Source organism: Nicotiana attenuata, unplaced genomic scaffold, assembly GCF_001879085.1.
Source record: "Nicotiana attenuata strain UT unplaced genomic scaffold, NIATTr2, whole genome shotgun sequence".
Lineage (NCBI taxonomy): Eukaryota > Viridiplantae > Streptophyta > Magnoliopsida > Solanales > Solanaceae > Nicotiana > Nicotiana attenuata.
In genome coordinates, this window is record NW_017670749.1 from 416,380 (window position 1) to 436,379 (window position 20,000).

Below are 20,000 nucleotides of genomic sequence, written 5' to 3' on the forward strand. Positions count from 1 at the left end.
TATTTATAAGATGGGACCTTTAGATAATAAATAAAAAGGACTATCTTTGGAGAATATTTGTATTAATTTTTGTTAAAATAATATCTTTAATGGAAAAAAAATATTTGTTTTAAAAAAACTATATACTTCCTCCATTTCATTAATCTGGAGCATTCCTTATTACTAGTTCATTACAATATATTTTTATACTTTTTAATAATTTAATTTTACATTCTCATTTTACCTTAATAATATGTTTTTGTAGTCAGATATACTTTAGATCGCAAGTTATAAAGTTTTTATTAAGCTCCATACAAGTCAAATTACATCACAAAATTGAAATGAGGGACTACGGTTTTTTCAAGTAAAATATGGTGTTGTTAGTTTTTTTTTTCGTAAAGCAAAACATATATATTCACATCCAAACTAAGAGTATGGATAGATCGGGCCCTTCTTTCCTCCAGAAAGCGTTAGCCTTTTGGTCTCAATTGAAAGACGCTCAAAATGGAAAATGCATTATGATACAGTTTTTCAGTGGATTATATATTGTCTGAAATTGACTATCCATAATGACAACTAACACTTGATCTCACACACAATTAGTCATCACCAAGCCAAGCAAAGCCAGTCATCAAAAGTAGCCTTGGCTTCATGAATTGTATGATCATAAAACCACTTTTACAACTGGATAGATTAGGATTCCCCGTGAAGTTTTGATATTTCGATGAAACACACATGATTTGACACATAACTTTCAATTTTTATTCTAGATTCCATAATATTATTGCTTGATAGTACAAAAAAAAAGTGAAAATTAAAATGTGATTACTTGCAGATGAAATTTCAGGGAAATAATATTAATGGTGAACTGCATATACGCGGTATTATTACTATCCATACATTAAAACTTGTTAGTTTGAACTCCATACTACACGTAATTCTTATGAAAACCTTGCCAATCGTGACAAAGAAAAAGTTTTAAATTGCATTTTCACTTGGCACCTACATTATCACAGGGTTTAAGTGAGAGAGTAGGAATTTCATGCAAGAAAAAGATATGATCGGCACTCGATTTATATTAATAGTCACGACGAACAAAGGGTTTTTAGTTGCGTTTTCCTTTCTTTTAATTTTTGACTCCATCTTGCTCCTTTCAAGATTAACATAATATCAAATGACTTATGAGGACCAAAGTGTCTAGTTTTATATGTCTAAGATTTGATGGTGATTGATCATGTAGAACAATATGATGGTCTGATTTTAGTATCCTACTCCCACTACCCTCTTGATAGGTACCCCAATAGCCAATATTGTAATGCAGATCAAAAAGACAATCTTCGGACTAAACTTTTTCTGCAATGCCAAAAACATATTATATGCGCCATACTCGGATAGTAACGTTACAATTTCTCGCACTGTCGAAAGGAATAAAATTAAAGATTGTCCTCCCTCCGTTTCATAAGAAGTGACTTTTCGGCCTATGCCATCCCCACCCCCCACCCCACCCCCCACAAGAAATATTAACTCTTAAAAAATAAGAATTTTGACTAATTAAATTACTCTTAATTAAATTTACATAATGTTAACTTGACATATTGAGATATATAAATAAGGACATATTTGAAAATATAAAGTTAATTACTTCTTGATTATATAAAAGGACACTTATTTTAGGCCAAGATAAGAAGGCCAAAATATAACTTAGTATTATGGATCGGAGGGACTATATTACTCCCCCACCATCCAATTATTACTTAGATAGTAACTTCAGTAGTATATGTTTACAGAAGCCTTGTCTTTCCATAAATATTACAGTACATTATAAATGGGAGAAATTCCTGGCTTGTCCTAATCAAATGGAGACCACAAAAGAGTAGCTAGTGGAAAGAAATGGTCCCTCATTTATTCATGTGCAGTTGAAATAAGTGGAAGTCTGATCCCCCACCCCTCATCAGTTCCAAGTGATCCCTAATCACTATCTTTCTAGTTCCATTTTTGTTTTTGGTTTTCACAAAGAAACAAAACCCCTTGCACAGCTCATACTACTTTTTAACATAATCATAACACGAAGTAGTACTCCATTGTTTTGACAAGACAACAATAATGAATAGGAAAGTAACCAAACCAAGAAAAAGGTACTTGGGCTAGCTTATCTCAGCTAGCGTTTGGCCCTAGATTTTCAAATTTGTCTTGAAAAATCTTATTTGGTTGAAGTTTGGTTTGAAGATGAAAATGTGCTTGGACATGCGTTTTCAAAATATATTTCACTTTTTTTTAAAAAACATGAAACATGACTTATACCCACAAGTTCTAAAAACCATCACAAATGCCCAACAGTACCTTTATCAATAACATTCGTTATACGGAAAAGGGCCTAAACTACCCATGTAGTCTTCGCCCAGGTGCACATCCCTCCGTTAAATATTGAGCCCATTTGTGTCCCTGCCATTACACAAACCATGGTATTATTGCCTCTCTAGGCTAACGGTTGTATCTTTAACCTCCTACCACCATTAATAAGTCTCAATTAATGTTAACCAATTCTTACCAACCCCCACCCCTTTTTACCGACCCCACCTCCTTTTATTTACTCCTCATCGCCTTTTTCATTTCCTCCTCCTCCTCCTCCTCCCCTTCTTCTTCTTCTTCTTCTTCTTCTTCTTCTTCTTCTTCTTCTTCTTCTTCTATGATTTCATTAATCTCAACTCAATTTTTCTTGCCATCTCATAAACTTCGAAATAAGTTTAGGTTTAGGGTAATTTTTTTTCATCTTCAACATCTCCACTCATAAAGAAAATGTCTGGGTGTTCTAGTGTATTAACTGGGTTGAGGAAAAAATTTTATTGTGGAAAGGCTGCTAGCAATTTTGTTGCTTGGACTCCGTTGAATGATGGGAGACGATTTTCCAAGTGTTCAATGCCGGAGGTAAGTCTCAATTAATTTTGTGTAGAATAAGATTAGTTTACGGGTAAATGGGGATTTCGGGTTAATTCTTTGTGATATTTGGATAGGAAAAAAAATGTTCTTATTGGGAATGGGAGGATGATGAACTTTCTCCTAGAATCATAGAACTGATCTGCAAGTTAAAAAAGGATAAAGATAGTCTTCGACATGAAAAGAATATTTTGCGACGAAGGATGGTCGATCTTGAAAATTATGTGGCCGAAGGAATTGAGAAGGTGAAAGAAAATGATGATTTGAAGAAGAAAGTTGCAGATCTTGAGAATTTGCTGGCAGTTGATGTTGGATTGATTCAAAAGTTGAAGGATAAAGTGTTCAAGCAATGGATTGTCATTGGGATATCATGGTGTTGCTTTGTTGGTTTAATCTCTAGTTGGATAATGTAATGTGACTATCATGGTGCTGCTTTGAACTATTTGAATTGTAATGTTTTGAACTTATGTTGGGAATACAGTTGTAATGTTTTGATCAACTTGAAGTTATTTTCCTTTGCACGTATAGTGTAATGTTGAAATGAATGTAGTTGCAATGGTTTCTTCTATCACATTCAAACAACTTATATGCTAATAAAAAGTGCATTCACATTCAAACAAATCTTTACCAAATAAGATCACATCATTCAAAGTTAAATATGATAATTCACCATTACCAAAATATAATTATTCTTAACCATCAGGTGCTTAACCAATGACAAAAAACAAGATGTAATCAACCACATGATGGTTAAGACAAAAGAACTACCATAGAGTTTAGACATCCACAAAACAACCATTAACAACAAATTCACTTAAATAGAAACATCTGAATTAGCTGCTGTTCATTTTTCCTTCCTTCCCATCACCTTCAGTTTTTTTTCGTTGCCTCTATTTGCAATTGGTTGGATGTCATAGCTGCCTTCCCTTTCCATGTGACCTTCTTTGGTGAGTAAGGCAAGTTAGTTGGCATTGATGTACCAGTATGATCTCCCTTGAACTGAATCCTTTTTGTCCCAGTTGTGCTTTGCCTAGTCATTCTGTTTTGTAGCCTTGTTTGTGTCTCAGAAATAATCATTGGCCTCAATGGGGGGTCTTCTTCATTCCCAATCTCGGGACCATATGCAGCAGAAGTTTGTGTGGAAGAAGTTCAACCTTGGCTGGAAAATACTGATTGTTGGGATTGTTGTGTGGCAGCTTGAAATGCATCAGACTCTTCTTCCCTTTGAAATGCATCAGTCTCTTATTCACTTTGAAATGCATCAGAAGTTTGACTGCATGCTGCTCTTTTCCTCACTTGTGAGCACATTCCAGCAGCAGGATCCTGCCATGCAAAATTATATGTCAATTACAATAATGTAACAATAGTAATTATGAAAAGCTTTACCTTGTCACATGTTCTTGCATTGTGCTTTGTTTTACCACATTTGCTAGAAGTAATCTGACCTCCCTTTATTGAAATAGTCCATATTCCCTTTATTTTTCTTGCCTCATCAGGTTCCCTGTTTCATTTAACCTTGGGCCTGCCAACAGACTTGACAAGATCAGGTGGTTCCATGGCTTGTGCAGGAGTAACTTTCCAGAATTTTGAACCCCTCATAGGCTACATCTTATGTTGATATGTTAGCAATTAAGCATTCTTACTATACCACCAATTCATTTCTGTTAGAGGAACATCCTTCTTGTATATCAAAGCCCTTATTGTATGGGGGCAAGGAATACCAGACAAGTCCCAAAGCCTACAAGTACATCTCTTTTGCTGGAGATTTATGTGTGTATGAGGGCAAGGAATACCAGACAAGTCCCAAAGCCTACAAGTACATCTCTTTTGCTGGATATTTACTGTGTGTCTATCCTCACCTTTAACACCTAATACCACTATTACCACCAAAAACCACCTTACTACCTTGAGCAATTTGCCTATAATCACTAAACAGTTTCATGCTTTGTGGACTGTAATCAACAGTCCAACTAGGGGTGTTCAAAACCGATCCGAAACCGAAACCGATTCGAACCGAAGCTTAATGGCTTACTGGTAACGGCTTAACGGACGGGGAACGGATTGAATTTTTTTTATTAACGGATTATCGGTTTGGGGGCGGATTATTCAATTTTCTTAACGGATAATCCGTTAACCCGTTAAGAATATATATATATATATATATATATATATATATATATATATAAAATTTATTTTTATTTCTATATATTAAATATAAAAAAACTAAAACCCTTGAAAATGATTAACAAAAACAAAAGTTCTGTCTCTATCTCTAAACAAAGTAACAAACCCATCTGTTCCTAAAATCCTAATTCCAGAGAAACCCTAACGCCTAAACCAGCAGCCACCGCCCACTGGCCAACAGTTCTCATCGTCGTCGACTTCCACCAGCCACCGGTCTCCCTCTCGCCGTCTCGTCTCTTCGTCTCGCCGTCTCGTCTCCACCTATTTAGGAACTCAATATTCCTGTAATAAGCAAACAAGGAAGGTAGAATTTCCGTCTCCCACTGAATCATTAGGCATTTTAGAAATTTTTTGGTTCTATTTTTAATTTATTTTTTGTTCTATTTTTAATTTATTTTTGGTTGTAATCCTCCTGTTCGGCAACATGCCGGAGATGGTAAAGCTAATTTCCTAATCTCGAGAATCAAATTGATTGTTGTAATAGTGAAGAAACTACTGCTCTACAGTTAATTTAAGTTCCATTTTTAAATTTCAAGCAGTTCCACCGCCTCTGTACATAAACTAGATCTTGATTGTGTTATTCTTTTTATCATAACATTTTGATGATTATGACTTTATAAAGGATATCTTTTGGGGTCTGATTGAATTTAAAAATATTTGGCATTTGCATTCTGGCAAGGTTTTGCTTGTGTCTTTTGGTGATAGTGGAGTGAGTTTGCTACTAGATACATTATATCCAAAATGAATTTAATGACACTAGTAGTGATATATCAGTTTTATCCAACACTGTTTACTATTAATACTTTGTATTGTTGTGGACTTGTTTATTCATTCATGCAGTTATTTAACAAGATTCTATTACTCTCAATTACATTCTGTGCGGCATACTTTCCTTATTAGTTTGTCTAAAAGAACGTTACATTGGAAATTATTCAATCTTAGCATCCCCATTATACTCTGACTGTTGAAATTATTCAATCTTAGCATCCCCATTATAAAGTTTAAATTAGTAAGTTTAAAATACAATTACATTATTTCTTTGTTATAAATGTGTTCCACTTATAAATGTGTTCCATATTACTAACAAAATACGATTAGTTTACAACTTGACGTCTTTATTCTCATTCCTTTTCTTTTCTTGTTGCAGTGACTCATACATGGCTGAAAATATACAAAGTGATAAGGTGATGATGGGTGAAAGTGGGGCTTCTAATTCAAATGCAACAAGTCAAGCTCAAACAACGGAGTCAAATATAACCAAAAAAAGGAGAAAAAGATCTGTGGTGTGGGATCATTTTACAGAAATTATTACTTCTGAAGGGAGTACAACAACAAAATGTGACTATTGCTTTATTGAGTATGTATTTAAGAACAAAGACGGTACGTCGACACTTCTTTCTCATATGCTTAAGTGTCCTAAACGCCCTGCTATTGTTGATAAAAAACAATCAAATTTAGGCTTTCAATCTGCTCCGAGGGGTAGTCAGGGTGACGTAGCTGTTGTTACTTGGAAATAAAAACAAGAAGAATGTAGGAAGGCATTATGTCATATGGTAATAGTTGATGTGCTTCCTTTTAGCTTTGTTGAGAAAGAAGGTTTTAGAGACTTTATGAAAGTGGCGCAACCTTATTTTCGGATCTCTTCCCGTAGTACTGTAACTAGGGATTGTTTTGATCTTTTTAATGAAGAAAAGCAAAAGTTGAAGAGGTTTTTTATAGAAACAAAACAAAGAGTATGTATTACCACTGATACCTGGACTTCTATACAAAGAATCAATTACATGTGGCCCATTGGATTGATAGTGAATGAAATATGCATAAGAGAATAATTAATTTTTGTCCTATTATTAGTCATAAAGGCGAAGATATGGCAAACGGTATTGGTAGGTGCTTACGTGAGTGGGGGATAAATAAGATCTTCACTGTCACAGTTGATAATGCAAGCTCAAATGATGTGACAGTAAAAGAATTATCTAAGCAATTAACAAAAATGGGAAGTAATTTTTGATGAATGTTACTCACCTTCACGTGAGATGTATGGGTCACATCATGAATTTGTGGTCCATGATGGTTTAAAAGAATCTTCAGTGTTTATTGAACGTGTTAGGCATGCAGTGAGATATGTTAGGCAGTCTCCTGCGAGGTTGAAGAGGTTTCAAGAATGTTTTGATGCTGAACCACTCAATTCTAAGAAAACTTTATGCTTAGATGTTCCAACTAGATGGAATTCCACCTACTTGATGTTGCGCAGGGCTGTTGAATTTGAAAGTGCATTTTCACATTATGCTTCTAGTGAAATTGGATTGAGACATTATCTTGAGCATTCTTATATTGATGTTGGAATTCCTACAGGTGAACTTTTGAGTAGTGATTGGGAGAATGTAAAAAGAATTACAAAGTTTCTTGAAATCTTCTATCTTCTTACTTTGAAGATATCTGGATCACGTTATGTTACATCGAATATTCATTTTGTTGAAATTTGCACAGTTGCTATCTATTTGAAGCAATTGATAGCAAATGAAGATATAGTTTTAAGTGAAATGGCAAAGAATATGAAAGAAAAGTTTGATAAGTATTGGGGTGATCCAGGGAAAATGAACAAGATAATTTTTATCTCATGTATTTTAGATCCACGTTACAAGATCGAATCAGTTGGCTTTGCACTTGTAAAGATGTTTGGTGTAGATCCGGGGGAAACTATACAAGCAGAAGTGACGAAGTACATGACTTCATTATTCAGTGAGTATGTAAAGTCCAGCTCAAAAGGTGTTGTGCTTGCTTCATCTTCAGATTGTTCTTCATTGGACACTTCGACTTCCGGGCTTTCTAGCAGTCAAGCAAACACCCAAAATATAGGACTTTTAGAATCACTCATGCAAGATATAAAAAAATATAAAAGTGGGAGTGGAGGTGTTGATACTAGAACAGAGTTAGATAAATATTTAGGTGATGAAACTGAGGATGACACTAAAGAATTTGATGTTATTCTTTGGTGGAAATTGAACTCAGCTAGATTTCCTATTCTTGCGGAGATGGCTCGTGATGTATTAGCTGTTCCGGTTTCAAGTGTGGCATCCGAATGTGCGTTTAGTAAGGGAGGACGTCTTCTTGATTCATTTAGGAGTTCATTAACTCCTAAATTGGTGCAAGCTCTAGTGTGTCTTCAAGATTGGATTCGAAATGAAAAATTAAAACAACCCATTAGTGTTGAGGAAGATCTTGATAAAATCGAGAATTCTTTTTCTGAAACTCATACTTTCAAACTCAAAATCAGTATATCCCATTTACAAACACTCAGCTCTGCTGACTTTATCTGCTGCGATGGTGTTTAACTGTCGTGTAACTTGTAAAGCTGTTTGCAGCTCTGCTGACTTAATAGTTCTTGTGCTGAAGAATTTTACATGGTGTTATTGACCTTGTCAATGTTATTTTTATTTCGCATATAGGTAAGCATAAGGTTCTTGGTGGCTGTGAAATTCGAGGAACAGGGTATGGAGTATGATACAGTTTAGCCCGAGGTATAAACGAAAAAAGTGAGACCAGAGAAGGGTTGTACAATGTAAGCCAGAGAAAGGCACAATTTTCCCTTAAGTTTGATTCTCTCTAAGCCTTGGATTATGATACAGTGTACTGTGTACATGAACATTTTGCCTATTCTCTTATCAGACTTTTTACGGGATTTTGTAGTAGTATTAAGTACTTTTTCGGCACAGAATGGAAGTGGTTTTGGTTAAATGGTTGGGCGCAAAGTTTTGTTTCTGTAGAAGTGGTCTTGAATGTTGAGCGCAAAGTTTTGTTTCTGTAAGTGGTCTTGAATGTTGAACTATTGGATTGGTTACGAAGTTTGTCTCTGTAGTGTTTTCTCAGTTTTATCCAACACTGTTTACTATAAATACTTTGTATTGTTGTGGACTTGTTTATTCATTCATGCAGTGATTTAACAGGATCAACTATTTCCCGTCTTAAGTTGTTCACCAATGGATTAGGTATTTATTCTCTCCTCCATCATATAACTTCTTTACACAATAACAAAGAACCTTTTCTTGCTCCATAAATCCTAAGATTGGGGCCATATCGCTGAGCAGTGAACATAACTGAAGTTCGATATGCAGTAAGTAGTGGGGCTTATAGCAAAATTTGGCTAAGCTGAACTTGAGTGACTCTGGCAAAGCAAATTGAATGCATCATATTGCCTCTGAAATGTTATTTTTTTATGACAATTCATTATTTCTAAGATGAGGAGAATGGGAGATATTTAGTGAATATGTATGTTAGGCCGATAAACCGCCCGATAACCGTCCGATAAGAGCTAAATCGATACCAATCCGCCCGATATCTTATCGGGTGGCTAACGGACTAATACATTTAAAAGCCGATAACCGGTAAGCCAAATCTTTAAGAGTAAAAAGCCGCCCAATCCTCCCGATAAGCAGCCCTAAGTCCAAGTATTCACCTTAGCTTCATTAGCAACCAACAATTCCATTACTTTTAGCCTAATTTCTTCCAACATTTTGATGATAGGCTTGCTCCTAGCCTCCAGTATCCAAGCATTGAATGACTCAGTGAAATTGTTGTCTACCATCATGTTCTTACACTAAGTATCAATGTAAGCTCTATACCAAGAAGTTGGTGGATAGTGCAACGGTCGCACCTAAGATCCGAAGGAATCGCTTGAGAACTAACTGCATACCTGATGTTAGCTTGTGTGCGCATAGCGTTACAGATCTTCTGCAGCATCCTTAGAGAACTCTCCCAATTTCGATAATTGATCTACAAATTCTTCCTCATAACTACTTTAGGCACACCACCCATTAGTTTTTTCATTTCACCACTTCTCTATTTTTTATACCAATTTGCTTCAATATGTTTCATACAATATATTTGATGTGCTTCAGGCAGCACAGTCTTCACTACATCTAGTAAACCCCATGATATCAAAGAATAGAATAACAAAAATTAGAGAAATTCATAAAACAAGGAGAACAATTAAAATTCAGAATTCTATAGTAAACATTACCTTCTGCATATTAGAAATAAATGTCACTCTAGTACCATCTTTTAGGTCCAAAGACCTCTACAGCATCTCCACAAACCAGTTCCATGTCCTGCTATTTTCTTTATCAACCACAGCCCATGCCAATGGATAAAATTGGTTCATAGCATCTTGGCCAATGGCAACCAACAATTCACCTCTAGCCCTTCCTTTCAAGAAAGTCCCATCTAACCCAATAAATGGCCTCAAACCATTTTTCCAACCTTGCTTCAAGGCATAATAACATATGTACATTGTAACGAATCTTCTTTTTCCTACCAACAATGCCTCTTTTGATATGTTTATGATAACATCACTTCCAGGATTACTATCCCTAATTTCTTGGGAATATGCCTCAAGCTTCTTGTAATCATCAACAAAGTTGCCCTCTAGTTTTTGCAAGCCAATCTTTTAGCCCTCTTCAACTTCCATTTGGATACATTTAACATTTAATCATCCTCTAGTTCCCCTTTCATATCCTCCACCTTAAATTTTGGGTTGTTTTGGATTTTGTTTTTAAAGTAATGAGCCAATGTAGAAGCATCAGCTCTCTTGTTCACAAAAGCATCATCACAGGTGTGGTTTGGATTTAAAGTCTTGCTTTTAAAATCATGACTACCCCTATCTTTGGAGATAAGACAAGCAAATGGGCATCCATCTTGACATGTTGTCACGACCCCAACCCCAGTCGTGATGGCGCCCAATACACTGCTTGGCAAGCCCGACCAATTAAATAACCTTAACCATTTTATCCAGTTCATGAATTAATTAACACAGATAATTACTAAGTCAAAATACTAAAAATCTGGGAATAGAGTTAAACATGCGGAAATCCCAAAATATAAAATAACTACACAGCCCGAAGAATCCGGTGTCACAAGTCTGAGCCTCTAATACATGAGTATCAACCTACTACATATCGTTCTCTAGAAATGCGGAAATAAAATAAATAAGATAAAAGGAAGATCAGGACAGCGAATGTCGAATGCAGCTACCTTGAAACTCCCAAATATGATGCTGGGCAGAGAAGTCCTCACTCAGCCTCAGTAGTACCTGGATCTGCATGCAAGGCGCAGGGACTAATGTGAGTACTCCGACCCAGTGAGTAATAAACATAAATAAAGACTGAGAATAAGAAATCATGAATAGGCACAAAGTAATTCTATAAATACAGCATCTTGAACCTAGTAGAATAAAATCAATAAATCAGTGAAAACAATTATAGAAATATCACAACAGATAAATAAGTAAATGACAATCAAAATATGCAATGCAACACATAGACCGGTACTCTCCAGTACCCGCTGCGGCGTGCAGCCCGCTCCATTTATTTATCATCGACGGCGCTCACTGGGGGTGTGCAGACTCCGGGAGGGGCCCTTTACGGCCCAAGCGCAATAATAAGCCATACCGTGGCATCAACTAGGCCCTCAGCCTCATATCAATATCAATATCATACCGCTGCAGTGCACAGCCCGATCCCATACTCAGTCCAAAATCACATAAGCCTCTCGGGCACATTAATAGAGAAATATTTAGCCCAAACTTCATTTAAAAATATTAATTAAGTTTCTAGTTTGAGAAAAGTGGCTGAGTTTGCAAAACAGTATTAAATTCTAGGACTGAGTTCAATGATATGTAGAAATGGTAAGAAACCAGTAATAACAATCCCTGAAGGATTTAATCGATTGGCATGAAGCCCAAATATAGCAACCAGCTCAATTAAAATAATAATAAGTGAATTTCAGTCAAATACGCAGTATGTTCATCTAACGGGACGGACCAAGTCACAATCCCCAACGGTGCTCTACCCCACGCTCGCTACCCGGCGTGCAAGTCACCTCAATATAGCACTACGATGTTCAAACACGGGGTTTCAAACCCTCAGAACAGCATTTACATCTATTACTCACCTCAAGCCAGCCAAAATCCAAGTTCGCTATGCCCTTGCCTCTCGAATCGACCTCCTCGTGCGCCGAATCTGATGAAAACCACAACGAATACGTCACAATACGCTAATGGAACAATACCCAAGCGAAAACAATCGAAAAATATCTGAAATCTCGAAATTAGCAAAACCCGAGCCCCGGGCCCACTTCTCAAAAATCAAAAAATTTAACATCAACGGATTCCTTATCTCGCCACGAGTCTATACATATAAAGATTACCAAAATCGGAGTCCAAATGACCCCTCAAATCCCCATTTTAACTCTCTTAAGTTTCAAGCCCTAACCTCCATTCTAACTCCTTATTTCCTTGGTTTTTTTTTTCAGTCTAAATTCACAATAAAAACGTGTTTTTAGTTCATAGGACTTACCTCCAATCAATCCCCGTCGAAATCCTCTTCAATTCCCGTCCAAAAGCTCTCAAGGTTGCTCAAAAATGGTGGAAATAAGACTTGGTTCGCGGATGACATTTTACTCTATGCGAACGCGAGGGTCCACTCGCGTTCGCAATGAACAAAATTAATTCTGACCAAAAATAGCCTACGCGAGCGCGTACATCTCCACGCGAACGCGAAGGGCAACTGCCCTGGGACTCAATTCCCTTACGCGAACGCGGACCTTCTCCCGCGAACGCGAAGCTTGCTCACCTAACCCTCCGCGATTGCGAGTCCTCCAAAGCGAACGCGAAGGTCAAAAATCCTGGCCCTCAAATTCCTTCTACGCGAACGCGATGGCCCATACGTGTTCGTGAAGGCCAATAACCTGCTGCACTGACTGCAGAATTTTTGCAACATTTTTCCAAGTTCAAACCTCCCGTTAGCCATACGAAATCACCCCGAGGCCCCTGGGACCTCAACCAAAAGCAGCAACGCATCCTAAAACATCATTCAAACTTGCTCCAATCATCAAAACACCTCAAACAACACCAAAACCATCAAATTACATCGGATTCAAGCCTAAGTTCTTCTAAAACTTCCGAAACACACATTTGATCAAAAACCCAACCAAAACACCTCCGAATGACCTAAAATTTTGCACACACATCCCAAATCACCTAATGAAGCTACTGCAACTCTCGGAATTCCATTCCTACCCTCGGATCAAAATCTCACCTATCAACCAGAATTCGCCAAAATACTAACTTCGCCAATTCAAGCCTAATTCTACACCGGACCTCCAAAATTACTTCCGATCACACTCCTAAGTCGCAAATCATCCCCCCAAGCTAACCGAATCATCGAAATTCATATCCGAGCCCTCTAACACAGAAGTCAATGTCCGGTTGACTTTTCCAAAACAAACCTTCCTTAAAGAGACTAAGTGTCTCATTTCCTTCTAGAACCAATCCAAATCAACTCGTTCACACCCAACACTGATAATGAAGCATAAAGAAATAGAAAATGGGGCAAACGGGACGGTAACTCACGTGACGACGGATTGGGTCGTCACATCCTCCCCAACTTAAATAAACGCTTGTCCTCGAGCGAGTCAAGAAACATACTTGAAGCCTCAAATAGATGAGGGTATCTGCTCCGCATCTCCTGCTCGGTCTCCCAGGTAGCTTCTTCCACGGCCGACCTCTCCACTGCACTTTCACCGAAGCAACATCATTTGAGCTCAACTTCCGAACCTGACGATCCAAAATGGCTGTTGGCTCTACATCATAAGTCAAGTCACCCTCCAGCTGAACTGTACTGAAATCTAGAACATGGGACGGGTCACCAATGTACTTCCGGAGCATAGAAACATGAAAAACTGGATGCACGCCCGACAAGCTAGGTGGCAAGGCAAGCTCATAAGCCACCTCCCAATCCTCCTAAGTACCTCAAAAGGCCCAATGAATCGCGAACTCAGCTTCCCTTTCTTTCCGAATCTCATAACACCCTTTGTGGGTGAAACCTTCAGCAAGACCTTCTCACCAATCATATAGGATACATCTCGGACCTTCCTGTCCACATAACTCTTCTGCCTCGACTGCGCTGTACGGAGTCTCTCCTGAATCACCTTCCCCTTCTCTAATGCCTCCTGAACCAAATCTGTCCCCAACAATCTAGCCTCCCCGGGCTCGAACCAGCCAACTGGAGATCTACACCGTCTCCCATACAAGGCCTCATAAGGTGCCATCTGAATGCTGGACTGATAGCTGTTGTTGTAGGCAAACTCTACAAGCGGTAGAAACCGATCCCATGACCCTCCAAAATCAATAACGCAGGTGCGTAACATATCCTCCAATATCTGAACGGTGCGCTCGGACTGCCCATCCGTCTGAGGGTGAAAAGTTGTGCTCAACTGCACCTGAGTACCGAACTCTCGCTGAACAGCTTGCCAAAACTGAGAGGTGAACTGAGTGCCCTGATCTGATATGATGGAAACTAGGACACCATGCAACCGAAAAATCTCCCGAATATAAATCTCTGCCAGCCGCTCTGAAGAATAAGTAGTACAAACCGGAATGAAGCGCGCGGACTTGGTCAACCTGTCTACAATCACCCAAATAGCATCAAATTTCTTCAAAGTCCGTGGGAGTTCGGTAACAAAATCCATAGTGATCCTCTCCCACTTCCACTCAGGAATAACCATCTGCTGATGCGAGCCACCCGGTCTCTGATGCTCATATTTCACCTGCTGACAATTAAGACACCGGGCTACATACTCCATAATATCTCTCTTCATCCTCCGCCACTAATAGTGCTGTCTAAGATCTTGATACATCTTCGCGGCACCCGGATGAATGGAATACCGCGAGCTATGGGCCTCTCTCCAATATCAACTCCCGAAGCCCATCCACATTGGGCACACAAATCTGGCCCTGCATCCTTAACACATCATCATCCCCAATGGTCACATCCCTGGCATCATCATGCTGAACCCTGTCCTTAAGGACAAGCAAATGCGGATCATCATACTGACACTCCCTGATGCGATCATACAAGGAAGACCGAGAAACCACACAAGCCAACACTCGACTGGGCTCTGAAATATGTAGTCTCACAAATCGGTTGGCCAAGGCCTGAACATCAACTGCAAATGTCCTCTCCTCAACTGGAATATATGCCAAGCTCCCCATACTCATCGACTTTCGGCTCAAAGCATCGGCCACTACATTGGCCTTCCCCGGGTATAAAGAATAGTGATATCATAATCCTTAAGTAACTCTAGCCACCTCCGCTGCCTCAAATTAAGATCCTTTTGCTTGAACAAATGCTGAAGACTGCGATGATCAATGAATACCTCACAAGATACGCCATACAAGTAATGCCTCCAAATCTTCAACGCATGAACTATAGTAGCTAGCTCCAAATCGTGAACGGGGTAGTTCTGCTCATGGGGCTTTAACTGACGAGAAGCATAAGCAATAACTCTACCCTCCTGCATCAAAACACAACCAATCCCAACTCACGAAGCATCGCAATATACCGTATAAGAACCTGAAGCTGATGGCAAAACCAATACTGGAGCTGTGGTCAAAGCCGTCTTGAGCTTCTGAAAGCTCTCCTTACACTCGTTCGACCACACAAATAAAACACCTTTCTGAGTCAACTTGGTCAAGGGAGATGCAATAGAGGAAAACCCTGAACAAACCGGCGATAATAGCCTGCCAACCCAAGGAAACTACGAATCTCTGTGGCTGAGGACGGTCTAGGCCAACTCTGCACCGCCTATATCTTCTTCGGGTCCACCTGAATACCCTTGCTGGACACCACATTTCCCAAGAAAGCCACTGAACCGAGCCAGAACTCACACTTGGAGAACTTTGCATAAAGCCTCTCCTCTCTCAATCTTTGCAATACAACCCGCAAATGTTGCGCGTGCTCCTCCTGACTACGCGAGAATACCAGAATATCATCAATGAACACTATCACAAATGAATCCAGATAAGGCCGAAATACACTGTTCATCAGATGCATGAATGCTGCTGGGGCATTGGTCAGCCCGAAAGACATGACAAGAAACTCATAGTGACCATATCTAGTCCTGAAAGCAGTCTTATGAATATCTGAATCTCTGATCTTCAACTGGTGATAACCCGAACGGAGATCAATCTTGGAAAACACCCTCGCTCCTTGAAGCTGGTCAAACAAATCATCAATGCGAGGCAGGGGATACTTGTTCTTAATTGTTACCTTGTTCAATTGCCTATAATCGATGCACATTCTCATTGTTCCATCCTTCTTTTTCACAAACAGAACTGGCGCACCCCAAGGTGACACACTAGGTCGGATGAACCCCTTATCCAGGAGCTCCTGAAGCTGCTCCTTCAATTCTTTCAACTCCACTGGTGCCATATGATATGGCGGAATAGAGATGGGCTGAGTGCCCGGCACCAGGTCAATACCAAAATCAATATCCCTGTCCGGTGGCATGCCCGGCAGGTCTGTAGGATACACATCGGGAAAATCCCTCACAACTGGGACAGAATCAGTGCTAGGAGTCTCAGCTTCAACATCCCTCACAAACGCCAAGTAGGAAAGACAACCCTTCCCAACCATACGCTGGGCCTTCACGAAGGAAATAACTTTACTAGGAACGTAATCAGTCACACCACGCCACTCGATCCGCGGTACACCCGGCATAGCCAAAGTGACTGTCTTAGCATGACAGTCTAGAATAGCATGACATGGAGACAACCAGTCCATGCCCAAGATAACATCGAAGTCCACCATGCTCAATAGCAATAAATCAACTCGGGTCTCCAGACCCCCAATAGTCACCAAACATGACCGGTACACATGGTCTACAATAATAGTATCGCCCACCGGGGTAGATACATGAACAGGTAAAGCAATAAACCCTCGGGACGTACTCAAATGATGAGAAAAATATGAAGACACATATGAATGGGTAGAACCAGGATCAAATAATACTGAGGCGTCTCTGTGGCAGACGTGGATCTGCACGCAAGGTGCCTGGATCTGCACGCAAGGTGCAGGGAGTAATGTGAATAGTCCGACCCAGTGAGTAATAAACATAAATAAAGGCTGAGAATAAGAAATCCTGAATAGGCACAAAGTAATTCTATAAATACATGATGTTCTACACGTCAATACCACACAAGAAGGGGGGGTGATTTGTGTGGTACCTAATTTTCTCACTAGAAGAACCTGGTTCTTCTAGATGTNGAACTGGCCCCTCGAAGGAGCACCACTGTAACTGCCCGATCCACGAGGCCTCTTAGCCTCCCTCTCCTCTCGCTCTCTACGGCGAATTGACTCGATCTCACGAGCGATATCCACCACTTCCTCAAAAGTAGCACCCAGTACTCTCTCTCTCTCTCTAGTCATCAAAATACGGAGATGGTAGTTAAGGCCATCCACAAATCTCCTAATCCTCTCACGATCTGACGGAACCATCCAAGTAGCATGACGGGCCAACTGTGAAAACCTCATCTCGTACTGAGTCACTGTCATATCCCCCTGTGTCAACCACTCAAACTGCCTACGCAGCTCCTCCCTGCGGGACTGAGGTACATACTTCTCCAGAAAGAGAGCGGAGAACTGCTGCCAAGTCAGAGGTGCTGCACCGGCAGGCCTACGCCTCTCAAAGTCCTCCCACCAAGTAAAAGCAGCCCACGTGAACTGAAAAGTAGTAAATGCCACACCACTCGACTCAAGGATCCCTACCGTACGGAGCATACGCTGACATCTGTCAAGAAAACCCTGGGCATCCTCGCCCTCAGCACCACCGAATGTCGGAGGCTGGAGCCTACCAAACCTCTCGAGATGACGCTGCTCATCGTCTGGCATAGCTGGAACCACGAAGCCCTGAGCTGGTGCAACCTGCTGAGCTGGAGGTGCCTCTGGTGTCTGTAGTCCCTGCACCACCTGCTCAGGTGTGCGAGCAATGGGGGTCTGATTGCCTCCCCCGGCCTGTGAAGTAGCTGCTGCTGCTGTGGTAACTGAAACTGCCTGAGCCAGGCCAGTGCAGACTGATAATATCTGTGCCAAGGTCTCCTGAAGACCCGGAATCACGATAGGCACAGTTGGTTCCTGAACAGGTGCTGCTGGAGTATCCACAGCTGGAGCCTGATCCTGAGCTGGGGCAATTGGTGGATCAGCAGGTGCTGCCCCGGCTGCTCTGCCTCTGCCACGACCACGACCACGACCGCGCCCACGGCCTTTGGCGGCCTCAGTAGGTGGCACTGGTGGTCGTCCATCACGTCCAGTAGCTCGTGTCCTCACCATCTGTGAGAGAATAGAATAGTAGAAGTTTAGTTCTCAGTTCAACAAAGCCGCACGACAAAAGTTTCAAGAATGTGAAGTTTTCCTAAAGGTTCGGCAGCCTCCCGAGGATAAGTACAGACGTCTCTGTACCGATCCACGAGACTCTACCAACCGGCTCATGACTCGCGAGACCAAGTAACCTAGGCTCTGATACCAACTTGTCACGACCGGAGTTGGGGTCGTGATAGAACACTACATCCGCCTCTGAGTACTTGTCTTATTTTTTGATTGATAATTCATTTTTAATGGATGATTACTCATAGTTATCAGCATGCAAATATTAAACTCTTATGGTAGTTAGCATGGTTTACAAATACCTAACTAATTTATACTATATTAAAAGCACAAAGAACTTTAACGAAATGTTGTTCGCCTTTTTTACTCTTTAAAAATAGCTTTCACAAATAGCTTCCAAATTAGACAAAATTATAATTTAAGTTATTCTCCTAATATTTAGGATTTTGCGATCAATCAAAACTTTCATATTAAATTTTTCTTTATTAAACTTGGTAAGAAGTTCTATTATTTGGGAATTAGAATTGATTAACATGTTACCTCATATAAATTATTCTAATTGACTATATCGTTGGTGCAATACTTATAAACCGAGATGAGAACGATTTTATATGGTGCCTTCAATTGATTTCTAATTAAATTAAAATATGAGGACGTATCATATTAAAATTAAAATTGCTTAATACAATAACGTCTAAAATAAAATTATTTCAACACGGAGCAATTAAATATGCAGTAAGAAAATTGTTGTTTTATTCCTACAAAAAAATAATAATCCATGTTCAGTTAAGCACCCAAAATGATTGTTTGATAGCATATTTAATCATACTAAATTGTACAAGCCTAAATTTATTATACTGTAAAAGCGCGAAACTTTTAAAGAAATATTAATTGAATTTTTATCCTTATATGTACAAGTATTTAGAACTTTAAAATGGATTGTATATAAGTAAATATTTAAATTAATATGTACATACACTCTCATTGAATTCAATATTTCAGAGTAATTTGGTCATCCTATTAAGTTTTATGTTTTAGTATTACTTTTTTTTCACACGTTTCGACAAAGTTATGTAAATCATTTTTTTTTAATTTCGGCAATTAAAACCTCACTACTTGGGTAACATTGAAACGTTTGAAGGGAGATAAATTGAGAAGATATAAGATTTAATTTTTTGATTTTAATTTTAATTTTTTTAAATATCATAATAAAAGTATAACTAATTAACCATATTTGTGTCTTCTCGAATGAACTTGAGAATAGCTTTTGAAAAATACTTTTAGGATTTTTTTCTTTTAAATCTTCAAGAACTATGTTGTTTTACTGAAAATAAAAAGGAAGCACAATAACTTGTGAAATTGAATTGATAAAATTATAATATTAGAACAAAATTTAAGGTGAATATATTAAATAATGATTGAGGACTTCTAAGAACAAAGGTTTTTCCTTTATTGAGTTAGCTATATGGGACCAATATTTATCAATTTCATAAGCTTACACTTTATTTTATAATTCAAACAAAATTTAAAAATATATGTAATTTTCTTACAAATAAGTTACTTATTAAGATAAGAAACACGCGCAACGCGCGTACAGTAAGACTAGTAATTTGAAAATATACGAGGTTGAATCGTGACTTGTTACGAATAGTAGAGTATCCTAGAGGGGTATTATATATAGAGGGGGGG

The 20,000-nt window shown here is 39.0% G+C and overlaps 2 protein-coding genes across 2 annotated transcripts; both read left to right on the forward strand.

The window, feature by feature from the left end:
• The first annotated feature begins 2,671 nt into the window (after positions 1–2,671).
• On the forward strand, positions 2,672–3,412 carry LOC109242967. The gene is made up of 2 exons (XM_019409859.1): positions 2,672–2,904; positions 2,991–3,412. The coding sequence occupies exons 1-2, from the start codon at positions 2,776–2,778 to the stop codon at positions 3,324–3,326; spliced, it is 465 nt and encodes a 154-aa protein (XP_019265404.1). The 5' UTR covers positions 2,672–2,775; the 3' UTR covers positions 3,327–3,412.
• Positions 3,413–7,130: 3,718 nt separating this feature from the next.
• On the forward strand, positions 7,131–8,429 carry LOC109242966 (zinc finger BED domain-containing protein RICESLEEPER 2-like). The gene has a single exon (XM_019409858.1). The coding sequence runs from the start codon at positions 7,131–7,133 to the stop codon at positions 8,427–8,429; it is 1,299 nt and encodes a 432-aa protein (XP_019265403.1).
• Positions 8,430–20,000: the final 11,571 nt, after the last annotated feature.

What these genes read in the sequence shown, in the direction of transcription:
- LOC109242967 (XM_019409859.1), top strand. Translation starts at nt 2,776, where the DNA reads ATGTCTGGGTGTTCTAGTGTATTAACTGGGTTGAGGAAAAAATTTTAT. An exon ending in CCAAGTGTTCAATGCCGGAG is followed by an intron (nt 2,905 to 2,990) that starts GTAAGTCTCAAT and finishes ATATTTGGATAG; the next exon opens with GAAAAAAAATGTTCTTATTG.
- LOC109242966 (XM_019409858.1), top strand. Translation starts at nt 7,131, where the DNA reads ATGTATGGGTCACATCATGAATTTGTGGTCCATGATGGTTTAAAAGAA.